This window comes from Hemitrygon akajei, chromosome 7 (genome assembly GCF_048418815.1).
Source record: "Hemitrygon akajei chromosome 7, sHemAka1.3, whole genome shotgun sequence".
Classification (NCBI taxonomy): domain Eukaryota; kingdom Metazoa; phylum Chordata; class Chondrichthyes; order Myliobatiformes; family Dasyatidae; genus Hemitrygon; species Hemitrygon akajei.
Window position 1 is genome coordinate 147,352,720 of NC_133130.1, and position 18,735 is coordinate 147,371,454.

Below are 18,735 nucleotides of genomic sequence, written 5' to 3' on the forward strand. Positions count from 1 at the left end.
AACTATCAGGAGAATTAGAAAACATTTTATATGATTGGGGCACAATCTGCTGTTTATGGTCCATTGGTTATTATTTCCTGGCATCTCATGGGTGACATTTTAGAGGCATATAAAATCACGAAGGGCATAGAATGACTGCTTTTCTCCAGGGAAAGAGAAGGGTGAAACTAACGGGTATAGTTTTAAGATGAGAGAGGAAAGATATAAAAGGGATCTTCAGAGTAACTTCATGGAGAGGGTGGCTATTACACGAGTCTTAACCACTTCCCCAGCAGCTCATTCTATATGTACTCTCCACTCTCTGCATGAAAACGTTGACCCACAGCTCTCTTATAAATCACTCTCAGCCTAAATCTATGACCCCTAATTTTGGACTTCCCTACCTTGGGGAAAAGACTGTTACTATCCACCTTATCTTTGCCTCTCATAACCTTAAATATTTTTATAAGCTCAACCCCTTATTGTTTTAGATTCCAAGGAGGAAAGTCCTAGTATAACTCAGTCCATCTGGTTCTGTCAACAACCTTGTAAGTCTCTTCTACACTCTTTCCACTTTAACACATCTTTCTTAGACAGGGTGCCCATAACTGGTTACAGTACTCCAAGTGGAGCCTAATCCCGTGGATCTGCACTAATGCAACAAAATGCCCTAACTTCTATACTCAGTGTCATGGCTACTGAAGGCCAGCATGCCAAGTGTCTTTTTTTTAACCACATTGTCTACCTGCACACAGTGGCCACTTTATTAGGTACACCTATACACCTGTTCATTAATGCAAACATCTAATCAGCCAATTGTAGCTCAATGTGTAAAAGCTTGCAGACATGGTTCAGAGGTTCAGCTTTTTTCAGACCAAACATCAGAATAAGGAAGTAATGTGATCTAAGTGATTTTGACTGTGAATGATTGTTGGTTTAATTATCTCAGGAACTGCTGATCTCCTTGGATTCCACATTGGCGCTTGCCTGGTGATGTTGGTACTTGGCTTACACAGGTAGCCAAGTGTCCTGTCCATCCCTGTCATCTTTTCCTTAATTCTCCTCTGCTAGGTGCTGTGTTCTCTTCGACAGATCGGTGTAGCCAATGGCTTCTGGCCAGCGGACCTGGAGGATTTTTCTCAGACAGCTATTAATAAAGGTGACACACACAAAATGCTGGAGGAACTCAGCAGGCCAGGCAGCATCTATGGAAAAGAGTAAACAGTTGACATTTATTCCTTTCCATAGACGCTGCCTGGCCTGCTGAGTTCCTCCAGCATTTTGTTTAGGTTGCCTTGGATTTCCAGCATCTGCAGATTTTCTCATGCTTGTGACTAATAAAGGTGTGCACTTTCCTGATGATACTCTTCGTTGTCCTCCAAGTCTCTGCCCTGTACAAAAGAGCTGACTTCATGTTGGAGTAGAACAGCCTGATCATGTTGTGACAGCTCCTTGGAGCATCAGATATACTTGAGCTGGATGAAGGCTGCTCCAGCTTTACTGATCCTTGCTTTGGCATCTGCACCGATGCCACCCGGTCTGTCAATGACACTACCCAGGTAGGAGAAAGCTTCTACCTCCTCATTTGGACGTCCCTCAAGTGTGACTGATTCGACATAGGTTGAGTTGATCCAGAGGACTTTAGTTTTCTCTTCGTGGATGTTCAGGCCAACTTGTGTTCATGTGGTTGCTAGGTCTGTTGATTTTTTTCCTGCATCTCTTTGTGGGTATGAGACAGGAGAGCTTTACCATCAGCAAAGGCAAGGGCATCCAATTGTTTCCATAGGGTCTGCTGGATCCCATTCTTTTTTGTGCAGTAGATGTTGTCATGATCTAGTCTATGATCAGAAGGAACAAGAAAGGGGCTATCAGCCATCCTTATCTGACACCTGAAATTTGCTGGTGAGCTGCTCTCTGCGGTTAACTCTGTAAGACATTCCCTCATACAAATTCTTGCTCAGTCTGACCATCTTTCCTGGTATTCCATAGTGCTGCAGGATTCTGCACAGTGTCACTCTAGTCCTGTTGTTCCTCATGACTGCTTTCTTCTGCTTCCCCACCTTGACCTTGTGGAATGTTTCAGCTGAGGTCCATTCTTCCTCCTGGTTCTTTTCAGTATCTAGTACCTCTTGACCTGTTGAGACTAGCATCTCCTTAACGTTCCGCGATTCGTTGTGTCAATCCTCTTCCTTGTGCAGTTCTTGTAGAACTTGCAATTTGTTGCTGAGGACCAATTTGAATGTTTCCTGGGTCTGCGTGTCTCTGTTGATGCAGAATCTCTGCCTCATTGATACCAATTCCATCCAATTCCCCATCAGATTGAGTTCCAGCTTTGCAGCCAAGAGGTTCAGCTTCTGCTCCTCTCCTCACTCTGACATCTTGAAGTGATCTCCTAAAGTTCTTCGTTGTATAGATGTGGTCTATTTGGTTCTCCGTTACATGGTCAGGTATACCCAGGTGCTCTTGTGAATTCTTTTGTGGGGGAAGATGTTGCCTTTGATGACCATGTTATTCAATCTGCACATGTAAGCTAAGAACTCTTCATTCCCACTCCTCATTCCCAGTCCATGATTTTCTATCACGTCTCGTAGCCAGTGTTATCCGATCCTATTTTTGCATTGAATTCTCTCTCAGGATATGCTTCTAGCTTGTAGAAAAAGTCATCCTCGGTTTCTTTGTCACCTTTGTTATTTGGCGGTTCACACCATAGGATGTTCATCAATCATTTTCTTCTTTGTTCTAAAGAATCTTGAGATGATGCGGGGACCACGGACTTCCCATCCTATCAGTGCCTTATATGCTACTTTTGATAGCATGAATGCACTCCTTGTGTGTGTGTGTGTGTGGGAGGGGCATTATCTTCCTCATGCCTTGAATAAAGCAATAGTTCCCCTGTCATCAGATGCCCCTGCACTGACTCTATCCATCTTGTCTTGCTGATGCTGAGCAGGCTCAGGTTATTGTTCTTCAATTTGGCCGCCACTTGTGTTGTCCTTCTACTCCCATATGTGGTCTTTGCATTCCAGGTCCCAATGGTGGTGGCCCTGGATGATAGAAGGATGATCTGCACCTTGGCTTCCATGAATTGCAGCTTTGACCACACAAATTCATGCATCTTCCAGGCGAATATCCTTCCTCTTCCAGGGATGAGTTTCTGTTGGTGTTTCTGTAGCCAGGGTCTTTAGTGGATGAGGTTGCTAGCCCCGTGCCCAACCCTCCTCCTTTTGCAGCCATCTTGGGACCAACCCTGCTGGAGCTTTTGTAATCATCTTTGGATAGTTATTTCATGGATTGCATCATTCAGAACAGTATTTTAACTTCACTCTTCAATTAACGGTTGAAATATTACTGCTGCAATGAGACTAAAGAAACTGTAGTCATTTGTTTTTTCTCCCAACCAGGTGCCAAACTAATGTAGATGTTTTATAATTTAGTTTGGCACAACATCATGGGCCAATGCATCTGTTCCTGTCCTGTTCTATGTTCTGTAATAAAACCTGCCTCACCTCAATATTTTGCTTCCTGCTTGAAAAGCATCAAGTGAGTTCAGATGAACTGCTGGTGTTTTCCACAGCTGTGTGAAGCTGTCCGTTGTGTTTTAACTGCTTCATTGTGGCAGGAAGACAGAAAAATATCTCTATCAACTATTTCCCTCAAACTGTAATAAACTGTCATTTTTATTGACAGAGCATGATGTACAATTCAACTACTGCTACTGAATATATTGCAAATATTGTGCTCACAGGCAATCCACAACATTTAATATAAGAAGTACATCCATAGTTGAAGTAGTCCACCCATAATTTAAAAAAAATTATGGATACAGGAAAACTCTGATTCCTTTTCCTTTGTTCAAGAATCCTGATGGATCAAATCGGGCTCACTGCATGCTAGCATCTGTACTCCCTTTAATACACCCAACTGCTGGTCCTTGCACTCCTGTTATTGACCAGGATTCAGGTTCCCAAGCTCCCTCCAACATACTGACCCCTTCCTGTACTCCCTCCAATACCATCCACCATCCCTCCCCATTTCTGTGTCTTCTCCAACTCATGGTACACCAATCCTGATTTCCCTCTAACACATTGGATACCTGGTTCCTGCACTCCCTTTCAACTCACCTCACTCTGTCTCCCACGCGGCCTTGATGTGGGTTTCACTGGAAAATGTATCTTCCTACTGTGCCGAGTAACTTCTAAAAATAATGTCAGTTGAAAGTATTTTGGAGTATTGATTGTGTTGGCCAGAAAGAATGACAATCTTCAAATCAGTGAATTCAAATGAATCAAGGACAGTGGAAGCAGTCTTTGTTCTTGCCATGTGCTTGGGGGATGGAGGCTGCCATTTTGTGAAGACACTCGATTCTCCATTTTGTGAGCTTGACATGCTGGACTTGATTAGTGTTTTAAAGAAGACACAAAGACTCTTCAGGTAATCTGCTGGACTGCATTTCTGCATTTCCAAATAAGGAGTTGTTTGTGAGGTGTTCTTTGGTTGGCTATAACATGCAGGATTGTGAATGCCTGAGGTGATTCAAGCTCATTGCTGACTGAGAACAAAGAGCCATGAGTCAGCAACTGTCCCTTGATGGGGAGAGAACAATAGATGGATGCTGCTTTGGACCAGAGCCAATGACCAGGTGTTAAAGGCCAGACACATGACCTGCGGCCAATGACACGGGAATGTGACATTTGAATTGATAAGCAATGGATATAAAAGTGGATGCTTTATGTGCGGCGGTGGCGGTAATTTTGAAGAATAACCATCGCAGACACAAGCGAGAAGAACCCTGCGTGAACACGTGGAGAGTGAGTCGGGACCACGAGGAACAAGGAGCACCTGGCCAGCGTAAATTCTTCCGCCCGGGTAATACCTTTGCTATTCTTTGACTATCCAGGAGAGTCAGGGGTACTTAGCAGGTGCGCGCACAAGGTATTTAGTGTATAAATTCACGTATTTGTTAGTTTGAACAATAAAGATAACTGTCAGTAAATACAGATCTCTCTCTACCTCACTCAGAATCATTGGAAGAGGTAGAAGCGGTATCTCTCTCTCTCCTTTCCCAACAATTGTAATAACATCCAATACTCACAGGTGGTAGAGCCATTGTCAGATACCTCGTTTCAATCCTCTCCTCTGTTGCTGTCTGTGAAGTTTCCCCGTTCCCTCAGTGACTGACTTTCTTCTGATATTCCGATTTCTTCCCCATCCCAGAGGTATGCGGGTTGGTAAGTTAATTGGCCACTGTAATTTGCCACTAGTGTATAGGTAAATGGTAGAATCTGAGGGAAGTTGAATAGAATGTGGTGGGGGGAGAATTAAATGTGACTAGGGTAGGATTAGGGAAAATGGATGTTTAATGATGATGTAGATTCAGTGGGCCGAAGGGCTTGCTTCCACGCTGTATCTCCCTATGACTCTACTTCAAATAAAATCCACCATTCTGGCACTACAGCAGTCCCAAGTGTGCAGGATTAATGGTGTTTATTTATAGCGTAAAGCCTGCCTTTAACAATATGTATTACAGAAGGCCTGAAAATTTCAATGTATTGTAAATACTAAGTGTGAAAGAGAGCTGGAGATTTTGTGGCATGGATGAATGGCTATATCTATCATACCCATTTGGTCTTTATCCCAACACATGAAATTAATGTTGCACACTCTCATACTCATGGAGCAACTGAGTCATCGGCAGCAATCCTGGATGCCAATGTGTTAGCCACTATATTTTTTCTCTTGGATTAAAGTGGTTAAAATACCCACTTTAATGAAAAATCACCAGATATTCCTTATTCCAAAATCTGACAAGGGAAAATTAAAGCCTATGGACAATTGGCACCCTATCACCATTGGACCAATCCTGCTGAGGTTTTTCTCAAAGATATTGGCCAAGAGGCTGATGAATGCCATTGTCATCGGAAAGGATTCGTCACAATGTGGTACTTGGATCAGGAAGAAATTAGCAAGTTGGACTTTACATGAAGACTGCAGTGTGGAGCGCTGATATGGGAGGATCAAGTGTTTGGGGAAGGGGTGCAGATAAGATAGGGAACCAGCTGTGCAATGGAAACAACTGTACAGCAGAGGCTTTAGTGCTTGGAGAGCTGTTGAACTTTGGAGGGGATAGGGTCAGGGAAACACTGTATGTTACACCGGAGGCAGTTGTTCTCTGGAAGAGTTGTAAAACCAGTTGCACATCAGAGAGGGTGGGTTCAAGAGACCAGTCCAATATTGGGGGAACCTAGTGTCAGGACTGAGCATCAGAGTTTGTCAGGTTGAGAGACAAACTGTATATTGGAGGGATCGGGGAGGTAACAGGCTGGGGGTAGGGGTATGGAAAGACAAAGAGGTGAGGTCTCGAGGGATTTGTGTTGCTTTTATCTGCCTCCAGCTTCCTAGGTGGCACTGTAAGGAAAGGATTTGTTATCCCAGAAGTGCCAAAGGCAGGAACACCTTGGTCTTGTGACTCTCCTGCAGTCAACACAGAACATTCCCTTCAACAATGAAATAATTATATATACAATTTATATCTTCTGGTTTAGATAAAGGCTGGATTGATGGTGAGGTCATTGAAAGCATTGTTCTATTCTTCAAATTACTCATTGAGATCTTTTCCATCTCCCTAAAAAGGCAGCTGGATCTCAGTCCTATGGCCCATTTGAAGTGTTATTTGTGTAATGACGGAAGTTAGACTGACCATCCCCTCTCCCAGGACAACCATGCCCCATCTTGCTGTCACCCCTCCCAATCTTGCTGGGTTGTTAATCTAGTTCCACACATTTTTCACTATTATCAAAATTTACTGTATTGTAAACCTCAGAGTGATTCTGTCTCCCATACTTACAGAACAGAGCAAATGCACACTGTGAAGAAATAATTTTAGTTTTCACTCTTTAATTTAAAATTCCTCATCAAATAGCTCATCATGAATTGTTAAACAAGTACATATAAATTGAATGTAATAACAAAAATAGGTTACGTCAGAGTGCACTTAATAAATATCTTCATCCAATTCATTTTGAATTCAGTTCGGTTTGTTTTCAGTGGGAACTTCACTCATTCTCATCAAGGCTGTTGTCTTCAAAACTCACTCCAGTGGGAGCTTTATTTCTGAAGAAAAGACAAGTGATGATTTGCATTCAATGCACAGAGTTCAATACTGCCAACGGAGTTAGGCACTTGTCTGGAAAGAAGTGCTGTGGACAGGTTGCTTACTTAAAAGGACAGTCCAAACACATGCATCTATTGAAACTAGATCACAGAGCTATACACTACATAGTTCAGTTGTGAACAAAGTAATTAATAAAATGAAGAATTCATATCATGACTTTGCCCCCACCACACGCCAGTCGACTCTTGCTCTAAACCCAAGTAACAATGCACAAGCCAACTCCTCTGTCCCTCTGCCCTGTAGCCTGCAACAGTCTGAGATGCACCCCTGCCTATAACTGATTTCCCTAATACACTGTAGGGTATTGTAATGGATGGAAATATAAGCATAATTCACAACTACTGACATTGAGTTGGGGTTCACCTTAAGAGGCTGGCCTGACATGATGATGCAGCTGCGTGAAGTTTATTTTTACCTTGCTTTATGTTCTGTGTTTGGAGGACAATAAAGGAGTTTTTATGGTTTCCCTTGAATTTACTGTAAAATGCCTCCGCAGCTTTATTTATGAAAACTTACACTAGCCGGGGTGCAAAGGAAAGGAACCCAATATCAGTACAACAAATACCTACCATTGGACAGCACCTTTAAAAGCTAAACATTTGTAGCAGTATTATGGGATAAAAGAATGAGCAGACTTTGTATCGCCCGTCCCTGTCTCTGCTACCTCTTACTGCCCTCCTTCAGTGTTGATTTTGCTTCCCTTCCCTTGCTGCACCAGTAGCAGGTCTCCCACCTGCAGCCCAGACAGTAATGTCTGGAATTTCCATTCTAAACCTCTCCTCCTTCACAATGCTCCAACACCTAACTGGGTAATATTTTGACCACTTGTCCTAGCACCTCTTTAGCCAATTGATTACTGGCCTAAATGCTGGAAAAGTCTGCCAAGCAGAAATAATGAAGTAAGTTGGTTACCTCTTCCTGCCTGGATTTATCAGGGACTCTCCGGCCAGTCTCTTCCTGGCCACTGGTGAAGATCCAGGCTCATTATTCTTCATCTTGGAGTCAAATTCAGCTAAAGAGCACAGGACACTATTAGAGCAGAATATATATATATATATATATATATATATATGTGTGTGTGTGTGTGTGTGTGTGTGTGTGGATAGTCTCTCTGCGTGTGGAGGTTGCAATGTGTGCGTGTATGTTGGTGTGCATATGCATGTTTGTGTGAAATTGATGAATCTCTGGAATTCTCAGCCCTGGAAAACTGCAGAGACTGGATCATTAAAGTATTTAAAGAGAATGAAGAAAATATTTGATAAATCAGGGAATTTATGGCACACTCAGAGGAGTTGAGGTTTGGGGTTAAATCACGTTGAATAGTAGGGTAGGCTTGAGGGACCAGGTGTGTGTGTGTGGTAGCACTCTTGTATAGTTCAGGTTGAGCACATGACTGAGGCAATACTGTACTGTTCTAGATGCTGCCACTGAGATGGCAAGCTGTCCTGCAAACCTCATGAGGTCATGTAAAAGGTGCCAGAGCCCTAGTCAAAGAGAGGTAGGGATGACTTCTTGCTGGTATCCCACATCTTTCCTCAGTCAATAATAGGCATCCGTTAGTCTTGAGAGACCATGGATTTGCACCTTGGAAAGTTTCCAGGGTGCAGGCCTGGACAGGGTTGTATGGGAGACCGGCAGTTGCCCATGCTGCAAGTCTCCTCTCTCCACGCCACTGATGTTGTCCAAGGGAAGGGCAAGGGCCGATACAGCTTGGCACCAGTGTTGTCACAGAGCAATGTGTGGTTAAGTGCCTTGCTCAAGGACACAACACACTGCCTTAGTTGAGGCTCGAACTAGCGACCTTCAGATCACTAGACCAACACCTTAACCACTTGGCCAGGCGTCAACACAGTCAATAATGTGGGCAGATAATATATTACTGTTTCATGTGGTCTTGCTGTGCACAAATTGATTGCCAAGGTCATATAAAGGATAAGTACAAGCCCAAACATCAGAATTGGCCTACTGCAGGGGTTCCCAACCTGGAGTCCACAGATCCCTCGGTTAATGGTAGAGGCCCATGGCATAAAAAAAAGTTTGGGGACCCTTGGCTAACTGGGTTGTTATCACAGGACATTCCATGGTAGGACTGTTCTACACACAAAAAAAGCAATAACTCCACAGGGGAAGTGAGGTATTTTTTAAAGAGAGAAATTTTTAATATAAGTCATAACATATATCACTGTGGTAGTGGCAAAGAAACCAGGGACCCCGATCTAATCATATAATTCCATGAGAACTTCTTCCTTCCTGTTTACATTCAGATGGCCAATCACTGAGGCTGTGTGACTGAATTAAAAAGGCCATGGTAAATGGGAAGAGCTCCAGCTCTTGAGCTGGAGTAGGATGGTGGCTTGTCCAATAATTGAGGAGGAGGCACAGGAGCCTGAAGACCCACATACAATGTATTAGGAGCAATTCCTTTCCTTCCACCATCAGATTTCTGAATGGTCCATGAACACTCCCTCACAGTTCCTCTGTGCAGTATTTGTTTGTTTATTTACTGTAACTTACAGTAATTTTTAATGTCTTGCCCTGCACTGCTGCTACAGAGCAACATAGAGCATGTCATTGATAATAAACCTGATTCTGATCTTACCTGTTAGGAACATCCTTTGTGTTCTTTGCATCATATTCCCCAAGTTTAAAGCATTGCTTTCTTCAAATGCTAAAGGGACAAAGAACAGCTTTAAAATCTCACCTTCAATGTTCCTCAGGCCTCTTCCCCACAGAGTGGTAGCAAAGAACGGCCTCCATTATTTGCACGACCATCACGAGCATCAACAGGTGATAATGATCACTCAAATCAGCCGGGATATTGACTAAAGGAAAGGGTTAAAATGACCAACTCCTTAGGAACACACACAAGATGCTGGAGTGCAGTCCCGATGAAGGGTCTCGGCCTGAAGCGTTGGCTGTACTCTTTTCCATTGATGCTATCCGGCCTGCTGAGTTCCTCCAGCATTTTGTGTGTGTTGCTTGGATTTCCAGCATCTGCGGATTTTCACTTGTTTGTGTTTGAACTCCTTAAAAAGGAAGATTAATCCATACTGTACTCTTGAAAATAGCTCTTAAAAAACTTCCATCAGGTTTGACCTGATACAGCTTCACAGTCCATTGAATTTAACAGAGAGCAACAGTTGTGAGGGCCAAGGGATATTACACATTTTTAAAATTAATTTCCTTTTCTTAAACAAACGTTTTAATTGTTTAAATATGCTTTAAGAGTTTACTGTGTCACAATTTTTTATTCTTTCTTAGTAGTTATTGTTAATAATTTTTCTGACTATCAGGCACAGTCAGAAACATTCAAAGGCCTCATCAGATTTGACAATGGGCTAAGTTGGAGAGAAATGGCTGAAGCAAATCCTAAAGTTCTTTGCTGCTGCTTCAGAGATGCGGGTTGTTCTGGTATTGCATTGCATGAGTCCCTGCTGCCACGTATGGCCACGTTTATGATTAATGGATACTATGTAAGCTCATTCACACTAACAGACCCGGGAAAGGATGCAAGTTAACAGTAACTGATGATGTTCAGTGCTGGCAGCAAATCTGGCCTTCAGACTCATTGGAAATTGGAATATTTCAGAATTTTGGAAATATTTGAGAAAATATGAGTTTTCTTCAGTCTTGTTGCCACATGGTACAGCAGATTGGAGCAAGGAAAGAATTACTGCAGTACTGCTTTAAATCTCTCGCTTCTGTTAACAAAGTTTAAGGACAGAATCCAGGAAACAAATCATCTCCCAACCTCCATTCAAAGTTCAAAGAGCAAGGAACATTAAAAGCCATAACAAAGTGAACTGCAGTTACATTGTCAATTCAACAGAGAAACATTATTCACCAGTATGATCATCCCCTTAGTCATGGTTTATTAGGAAAACAAAGTTTAAAATGCAAGTTCCTTAGTGTTCTAAGGTGGCAAGGGGTTGATCAAAACAACATCTGATTCCAACCCCCTCCTGCCAAATACAGGAATGTATATAGTTTTTCTCCTTTTCCATCCCCTTCCCTACAACTACTGACCAACCCTTTTCCCCGTACCTTTTATTTGCTTTTGCAGGTTATGCACTTGGTCCACCAAATGAAACATCACAGACTGGAGCTCCGTTTTTGCCTCAGAAATGGGTAACTTGTACAGGTCAAAAATTAGATCCTGGCCATCCTGGCTAAGTTTGAGTATAATTGTGTTGTCCAGAACGGTAAGATGGACTGCATCCTTCAGGAAAGCTTCTCTATGGGGATGACATAAGTTAGTGTAATGGGATCAGTAACATCCCACCCTCATTTTTCCAGAGCTGACATTGCAATTCATTGTGACTACTTGCAATGATACGCTTGATCTTCTCACTGATATGACACTGATGATACAGCCATTCGGTTCCCCACAGATTTTTCTTTAATAATTACAGGACCTTTCAGAAACACTAAGTCCTTGTTAGTGGTAAGGGATAGGGATGCAGACTTGCCAGGGGTAACAAAAGAACACAATTACTTGAAGCGATGAAATGGCTGGAGTGAGACCCTGTGGTCAACACCTGCATAGATACAACAACTTCCACGTATGTTTCGTTTGGACGTTTGAGCAGGTAAAAGCAAGCAGAAATATACCAGCACTCTGGACGCAGACCTATTCACATTCCTGACCCAACCCTGGGTTGTAAAAAACAAGAACTCTCAACCCCACCCCCAACCACAATGTCAAGGGCTGTGGATGCTGGGAGAATTGGAGCACTTGAATTGAAATTGAAGAATTGAAAGGTCTTGGTAGATCTTTGCTAAAATTTCAAGGAATATGGAGTCATGAGTTACAGATCATATCATCTAGCTAATCAGAAGGACAAGGTCAACATCTTTTCTAGATTGTCAATGACATTCCTTTTCCCTAAGGAGCAATGGGTACCCACCTGGTTCTAGTGTGGTACTCTTCAGTGGTTTTTATCCTATGTGCAGACTTCTGCAAAGTTAGAGGAAAAATATATTTGCTTTTTTGGACATTCACAAAAGTACAAAAGAGGAGTCAATAATCAAACAATAGTGAAAATAAATTGAGCATTGTGTTGGGAGGCAAAAGTCGCTGTTAGGTTGTCAAGGTACAAGATTAAACATATGATAGTCATCATCCATCATGTGCTGCAGGATCAAATAAGCCCCATTAACTCCACAGTCAACCACCATCACAGTCAAAGATATATGTTGACTGAGAGAAACCCCTCTGGAGAGTAAACAGCATTGAGTTAAGATAATTTTTTTTTAAACAAAAGTTAAAGTCTTAACTGTCCAACACATTAACTTGAATACTGGGCACAGCTCACCCAATTACAGTTTGCCAAATTCTGCTTTATCTGCCAAATTCTGCTTAAGGAAGGCTGTACCACCGGCCACATTTGTTCACATTCAACACAACCATCATTCACTCCTGCCCACCTGATTATGTTCTCTTTTAGAGAGAGACTTGTGGCAGAGTCATTATTTGGTCCACAGAGTTTGCCCATATGGCAAATCACTGCACAATACTGCAAGTGGGCAGGGACCAGTCACTTAAATACAGGTACCCTACTATTCTTTGACTTTCTAGGACACACCATTGATCATAGTGAATTGTTTTTAATGAAATTAGAATTAGTATCAGCAAAACATAAGTAATTGTTAATAGAAATAGGCATAATTTACATGGTATGCATTCTTCATAAGACTATTAAATGAAGGAGTAGAATTAGGCCATTCAGCCCATTGAGTCTTCCCTGCCATTCAATCATGGCTGATTTTATTCAACCCCATTTTCTTGCTTTCTCCCTCGTAACCCTTAACCCCCTTACCAATCAACAACCTATCAATCTCTGCCTTAAATACCACCAATGGCTTGGCATTCCCAACCCTCTGTGGTAATGAATTCCACAGATTCATCACCATCAAGCTAAATAAGATCCCCCTCATCTCAGTTTTAAAGGGATATATCTTTTTTTCGAATCCTAAGCTCTCCTGTAAGTGACAGTGTTCCACACCCATACTAACCAGGAGTTCAGAAAAATAAGGAGGAATGGGAAGGGTGGGACTGATGGAGTTGCTTTCTGAGGACTTATGGGCTGAATGGCTTCTTTAAAGTGTAGCAGAGAGCAAGCAGAAGCTGTGAAAGGAGAGAATGAATGACCAAAAGACCCAACCACTAACCAACAGCCACTACTTCTGCCGGATTCCAGATCGGTCTCTACAGCCAGCTGAGATCCCATCAATAGACAACCTCTTAGGAGAACATCATACTTGACTCAAGTAATCGCATTACCACTAAGTATCACTTTGTGAAGTCATCAGATCTATGGAACAAGCCTCTGGATCACTCGTCCAGCAACATTACCTCTTCTCTTCCTCATGATCATGAATATAAGCATGTCATTTGTACGACTTCCAATATTTCTCGATTTGAGCCAATGCTACCTGTAGTCAGTTGACCATGTTAAGTTCTTTTAGAGTCTCGCTCCTTGTGCCATCTAGTGGACATGTCCTTGATGTGCACAGCGATAATTTGCACAGAACTAGGGCAAATTTGAGAGAAAAGCAAAGCTAAAGGGTTATTCACCAGGATTACAGATGCTAGGCAGAAATAATGCACTTAATACACAATTGTTAATGGTATGCCTTTGCTATATATATAGCCAGCAGTCAATAGATTAGAATCTCCTTAAGTTTTCCTTCATAGCAGTCCATCATTAGAACAATTACAATAGACAATAGACAGTAGGTGCAGGAGTAGGCCATTCGGCCCTTCTAGCCAGCAGCGCCATTCACTGTGATCATGGCTGATCATACACAATTAGTACCCCGTTCCTGTCCTTTCCCCATATCCCTTGACCCCGCTATCTATAAGAGCTCTATCTAACTCTCTCTTGAATGCATCCAGAGACTTGGCCTCCACTGCCTTCTGGGGCAGAGCATTCCACATATCCACCACTCTCTGGGTGAAAAAGTTTTTCCGCATCTCTGTTCTAAATGGCCTACCCCTTATTCTTAAACTGTGGCCTCTAGTTCTGGTCTCACCCATCAGCGGGAACATGCTTCCTGCCTGCAGTGTGTCAAATCCCTTAATAATCTTATATGTTTATTACATTATTACATTACATTTATTATTACATTAGAACTACTTACATGCTCCTCCAGCTTTTGTTGACTGAAAGCTGTGCTCCAAACATCCACAACATTGGTAACACTGAGAAGGAAAGGTGCACAGTGTATTTGATCTTAGAGAGTCACACATGTGAAAGTGAAACGAGACAATGGAGGCAGCATGGAGCAAATGGAATCCCTTCCACCCAGGGTCCTCATTAAGGACCAGCTCAAACTGTCAGATTTTACTTGTGAAAAATCTCCTTCAAATACCAAAAACCCATCTATTTCAATCACCAAATTAATTTCTCAGTGGCTCTGCAGAACTGGAGATGGGGAAGAGTCAGCAGATGAGGTGGGGGGAGGGGGGTGGGTGAAGAGGGTGAGAACAGGAGTGAAAGGGTTAACCTACAAAAACCTGGCATGGATTTGATGGCCTGACTGGCCTTCTTTTTGACCCCATAAGCTATATGGTTCTAAGGAAAGCTCTCCTTCAAATATCCTTGGGAACCAACCATACTCAAATTTCCTGCACAACCCTATCAATAAAATGGAGACTGAAGGTAGAAAAAAATGGAAAGAAAGAAAAGATCTGAAGCAATCCAGAGTTTAGAGAGGAAAGTGATCCACGGGGATAGCTATTCAACTTCTCTAACATGTTAGTAGTTAATATATTCAGAACCCAGTTGATAGTTTACATATATGACACTGGAATCCAGATCAATGAAGAGGCAGTGACAGGAGGGCCATTTATTCTCAAATGAATTCTCATTGATTTAGTTTTCATAAATCCAAGGAAGGTCTATGATTGGAAAATAGTGAATATAACTGTTTTATTCAAAAAGGGAGGGAAACAGAAAGCAGGAGGCAATTGGCTATTAGCCTAATATACACCATAGTGAACTGCAAATGGTGGCTGGGCCCTAGAATTTGCACGATTGGTAATTATTCCTTACACTGTAATGACCCTGTCGCTCATGGTCTTACCAGAGATTGAAGATATGTGGGCCAGGGAGCGTGTAGCAAAGGTATCTTTGGTGGTTCTGAGGGAGTCTGTGGATATGAAAGCATCTGACACGAGACTGGGACTCCTGATTATCCATCAGTCAGTAGCTGTGTACTGAAAAGTTCCTGCAGACATGACAAAGCACAGTCAGGACAGCCATACAGAAGTAGTAACCAGCAGCTCATCCTGCTTTAGATAGCCCAGCAATGTATACAGTGACGACGCAGAGCACATGGTAGAATAAGTAAACCCAGAGTATTTTTATGCTTATTTATTATTGTCCAGAACGTGGGCATCTTTGGCAAGGTCACCATCTATTGCCTATCATTAATAGCCCCAGAGAAGTCAGTACTTAAAGAGTGGCAGTACATTCCCAAGCCAGGCTGGTGCAGGGGGGTGGTGATATTCCCAGTTACCCACTGTCTTTCTCATTGATTGTAGAAGGTACATGTTTGTAAGACAGTCTGAGAGTAATCTACTTGAATAGCTATAGAGCAGCTTGAAAGTGTTACGTGCTGCAGACAATGTACACAGCGGTGGAGGGAATCTCTTTTTAGAGTGAGCGTGGCAGTACTTGGGTGTTTGTCGAACACCTAAACTTGCGCTCATACAGGACTATGGAGAGAATTCTATCACTCTCCCGGCCTGTGCCTTGCAGTTAGGGGAAGGGCTTTGGGATGTCAGGGGATGAGTCAGTAATCATAGGCACAGCATCTAAAACCTGGATGAAGGGAGGCAGTGCAGATTTGGAAGAGAGAGACAGCAGTATTATAGATACTTACACAAAATGATGGTGAAGCTCAGTAGGTTGGCTGTAAACATCGACAGTTCATTCATTCATTTCTATAGATGCTGCCTGACCGGCTGAGTTCCTCCAGCATTTTGTGTGTCTGGCTTTGGATTTCCAGCATCTGCAGACTTTCTTGTGTTTAGGGTTATAGACAGCAGATATAGGACAGACTGTTTGTAGAAACAGAGCTAGTTCGGGCTCTCAAGGGCCAGCTGTTGGGGAAATGCCAGTTTTGCGTTCCTACACTGTGCATTTCTATTAATGCCAGGGTACTTGAAATGACCATAAAGGGACTGAACAATAAGTGGCCACTTTATTAGGTACTTATGTACACCTGCTTGTTAATGCAAATATCTAATCAGCCAATCACGTGGTAGCAACTTAATGCATAAAAGCATGCAGAGATGGTCAAGAGGTTCAGCTGTTGTTCAGACCAAACACCAGAATGGGGAAGAAATGTGATCTAAGTATCTTTGAACATGGAATGATTGTTGGTGCCAGATGGGGAGGTTTGAGTATCTCAGAAACTGCTGATCTCTTGGGATTTCGCACTCAACAACCTGTAGGGTTTACAGAGAATGGTGCAAAAAAAAGCAAACAAAAAAAATACACATCCAGTGAGCAGCAGCTCTGCGGGTGGAAACACAATGTTAATGAGAGAGAACAGAGGAGAACAGCCAGACTGGTTCAAGCTGTCAGGAAGGCGACAGTAACTCAAGTGTGTTACATCAGTGGTGTTCCGAAGAGCATCCTCACGTCAAACCTTGAAGTGGTTTGGCTAGAGCAACAGAAGACCCCGAACGTCCAGGAGCTGGTACCTAATAAAGTGCCACTCAGTTGCCAACAGTACTCTGTTTGGAGCGAATAGAGATAAGGGGTAGCGGGTTCCCGTGGAGTTAGGGTCAGGACTACTGCTTTTCGTGCTATATATATATCATGTTCACTTAGGGATAATGCAATAGTGGTAACACGGTAAATAATGAAGGTACAGCAACAACTGATGTCAGCGGGTTGCAAGCTGGCTGTCGAAATGCGCGGACAAATGGTAAATATTACCAGCCGATACTGTGATGCTGAGAGGAAACATCAGTGATGTCATCTGAGGTCATCGGGTGTTTCGGGTCTTTCGACATCAGACACTCTCGCCCAGTTGACCCAGCCAGGGTTGATCAAGCCGCAGCTTGGCCTATGGGTCACACCTCTTGATCGTTAGCCATCCTGAGGCTCACTCGGCAGCCTCCGTGACGGTCCCGATGGCTCTTTTTTTTTTGCGGCCCCCCCCTAATGCCACGGAGCGAATGGGTTCTGCATAGCGAGCAGCCAGCAACACTTCTACATCCCACCTCTACAGGCTCGCACCGCGCCCCCCACCCCTGTCTCCGCCACTGATCTACCAGCTCCTGGTATTTAGCACAAACGCCTCCACAATACGGTCTTCCCAAGGAACAGTCAATTCTACCATGTCCACCTGCACTGAGGTTTCTGACAGAATGACCATGTCAGGCCTCTGGGATGATGATGCGATGAAGTTAGGGAACTTCGATTGCTTGCCCAGATCGACTTTCAGTTGCCAGTCAGACGCCGCGGCGATCACGTCTGCCGGTGATCTGGGTTCAGGGTGGGGTTGGTCCCCAGCGTAAAGACTACGGGCTTTGGCAAAGCTTCCTACTAAACACTACAGTAATTAAGTTCCACAACTATTTATGAATTGTCTCGTTACTCTGATCTCCACTAACTGCATCTTGGTTACTCACTGTACCAACAGCTAGTGACTTCGTCTCGCTAACGCCGCAGGGTCCTTGCGCTGGTCCCAGCAACAGCGTTCCTGTTACCTCGGGATCCCTCCTCCGGAGCCGTACCGGCGACCGACGGGTCCCGATTTAACGATCTGTCAAACTGCTCCTCATGAGTCAAGGAGGAGGAAACCTGAGCAAGGATTCCTTCGTAGTAAAATCCAAGTATTTTTCTTTATAGCACCATCTACTGAATTGGGAGTACAAGAAAACGGGGACGTTGTGACTGGGAGACCGTTTCGCTGAACACCTACGCTCTGTCCGCCAGAGAAAGCAGGATCTCCCAGTGGCCACACATTTTAATTCCACGTCGCATTCCCATTCTGATATGTCTATCCATGGCCTCCTCTACTATCAAGATGAAGCCACACTCAGGTTGGAGGAACAACACCTTATATACCAGCTGGGTAGCCTCCAACCTGATGGCATAAACATTGACTTCTCTGACTTCTGTTAATGCCCCTCCTCCCCTTCTTACCCCATCCCTGACATATTTAGTTGTTTGTTTTTTTTTTTCTCTTTCTCTGCCCATCACCCTGCCTGTTCTCCATTTCCCTCTGGTGCTTCCCCAACCAACCCCCCCCCCACCCACCCACCTTCTTTCTCCTGAGGCCTCCCGTCCCATGATCCTTTCCCTTCTCCAGCTCTGTATCCCTCTTGCCTATCACCTTTCCAGCTCTTAGCTTCATCCCACCCCCTCTGGTCTTCTATCATTTCGCATTTCCCCCTCCCTCCACTACTTTCAAATCTCTTAGTATCTTTCCCTTCAGTTAGCCCTGATGAAGGGTCTCGGCCCGAAATGTTGACAGTGCTTCTCCCTATAGATGCTGCCCGGCCTGCTGTGTTCCACCAGCATTTTGTGTGTGACGTTGTGCAATTCTTGCCTTTTGATATA

General features: G+C 43.4%; 1 protein-coding gene across 5 annotated transcripts; it reads right to left on the reverse strand.

The window, feature by feature from the left end:
* Positions 1–6,853: 6,853 nt before the first annotated feature.
* paxx (PAXX non-homologous end joining factor) lies at positions 6,854–17,979 on the reverse strand. 5 transcript variants are annotated; one of them, XM_073052220.1, is made up of 8 exons: positions 17,880–17,979; positions 15,239–15,382; positions 14,294–14,354; positions 12,058–12,107; positions 11,195–11,385; positions 9,750–9,818; positions 8,063–8,162; positions 6,854–7,089 (listed from the first exon to the last, which is right to left on the reverse strand). In XM_073052220.1, the coding sequence occupies exons 2-8, from the start codon at positions 15,352–15,354 to the stop codon at positions 7,032–7,034; spliced, it is 645 nt and encodes a 214-aa protein (XP_072908321.1). In that variant the 5' UTR covers positions 15,355–15,382; positions 17,880–17,979; the 3' UTR covers positions 6,854–7,031. The 5 variants fall into 5 exon arrangements, with proteins under 5 accessions (XP_072908321.1, XP_072908320.1, XP_072908319.1 ...); XM_073052219.1 differs by having other exon boundaries at positions 17,807–17,979; XM_073052218.1 differs by having other exon boundaries at positions 17,802–17,979.
* Between the last annotated feature and the right edge of the window lie 756 nt (positions 17,980–18,735).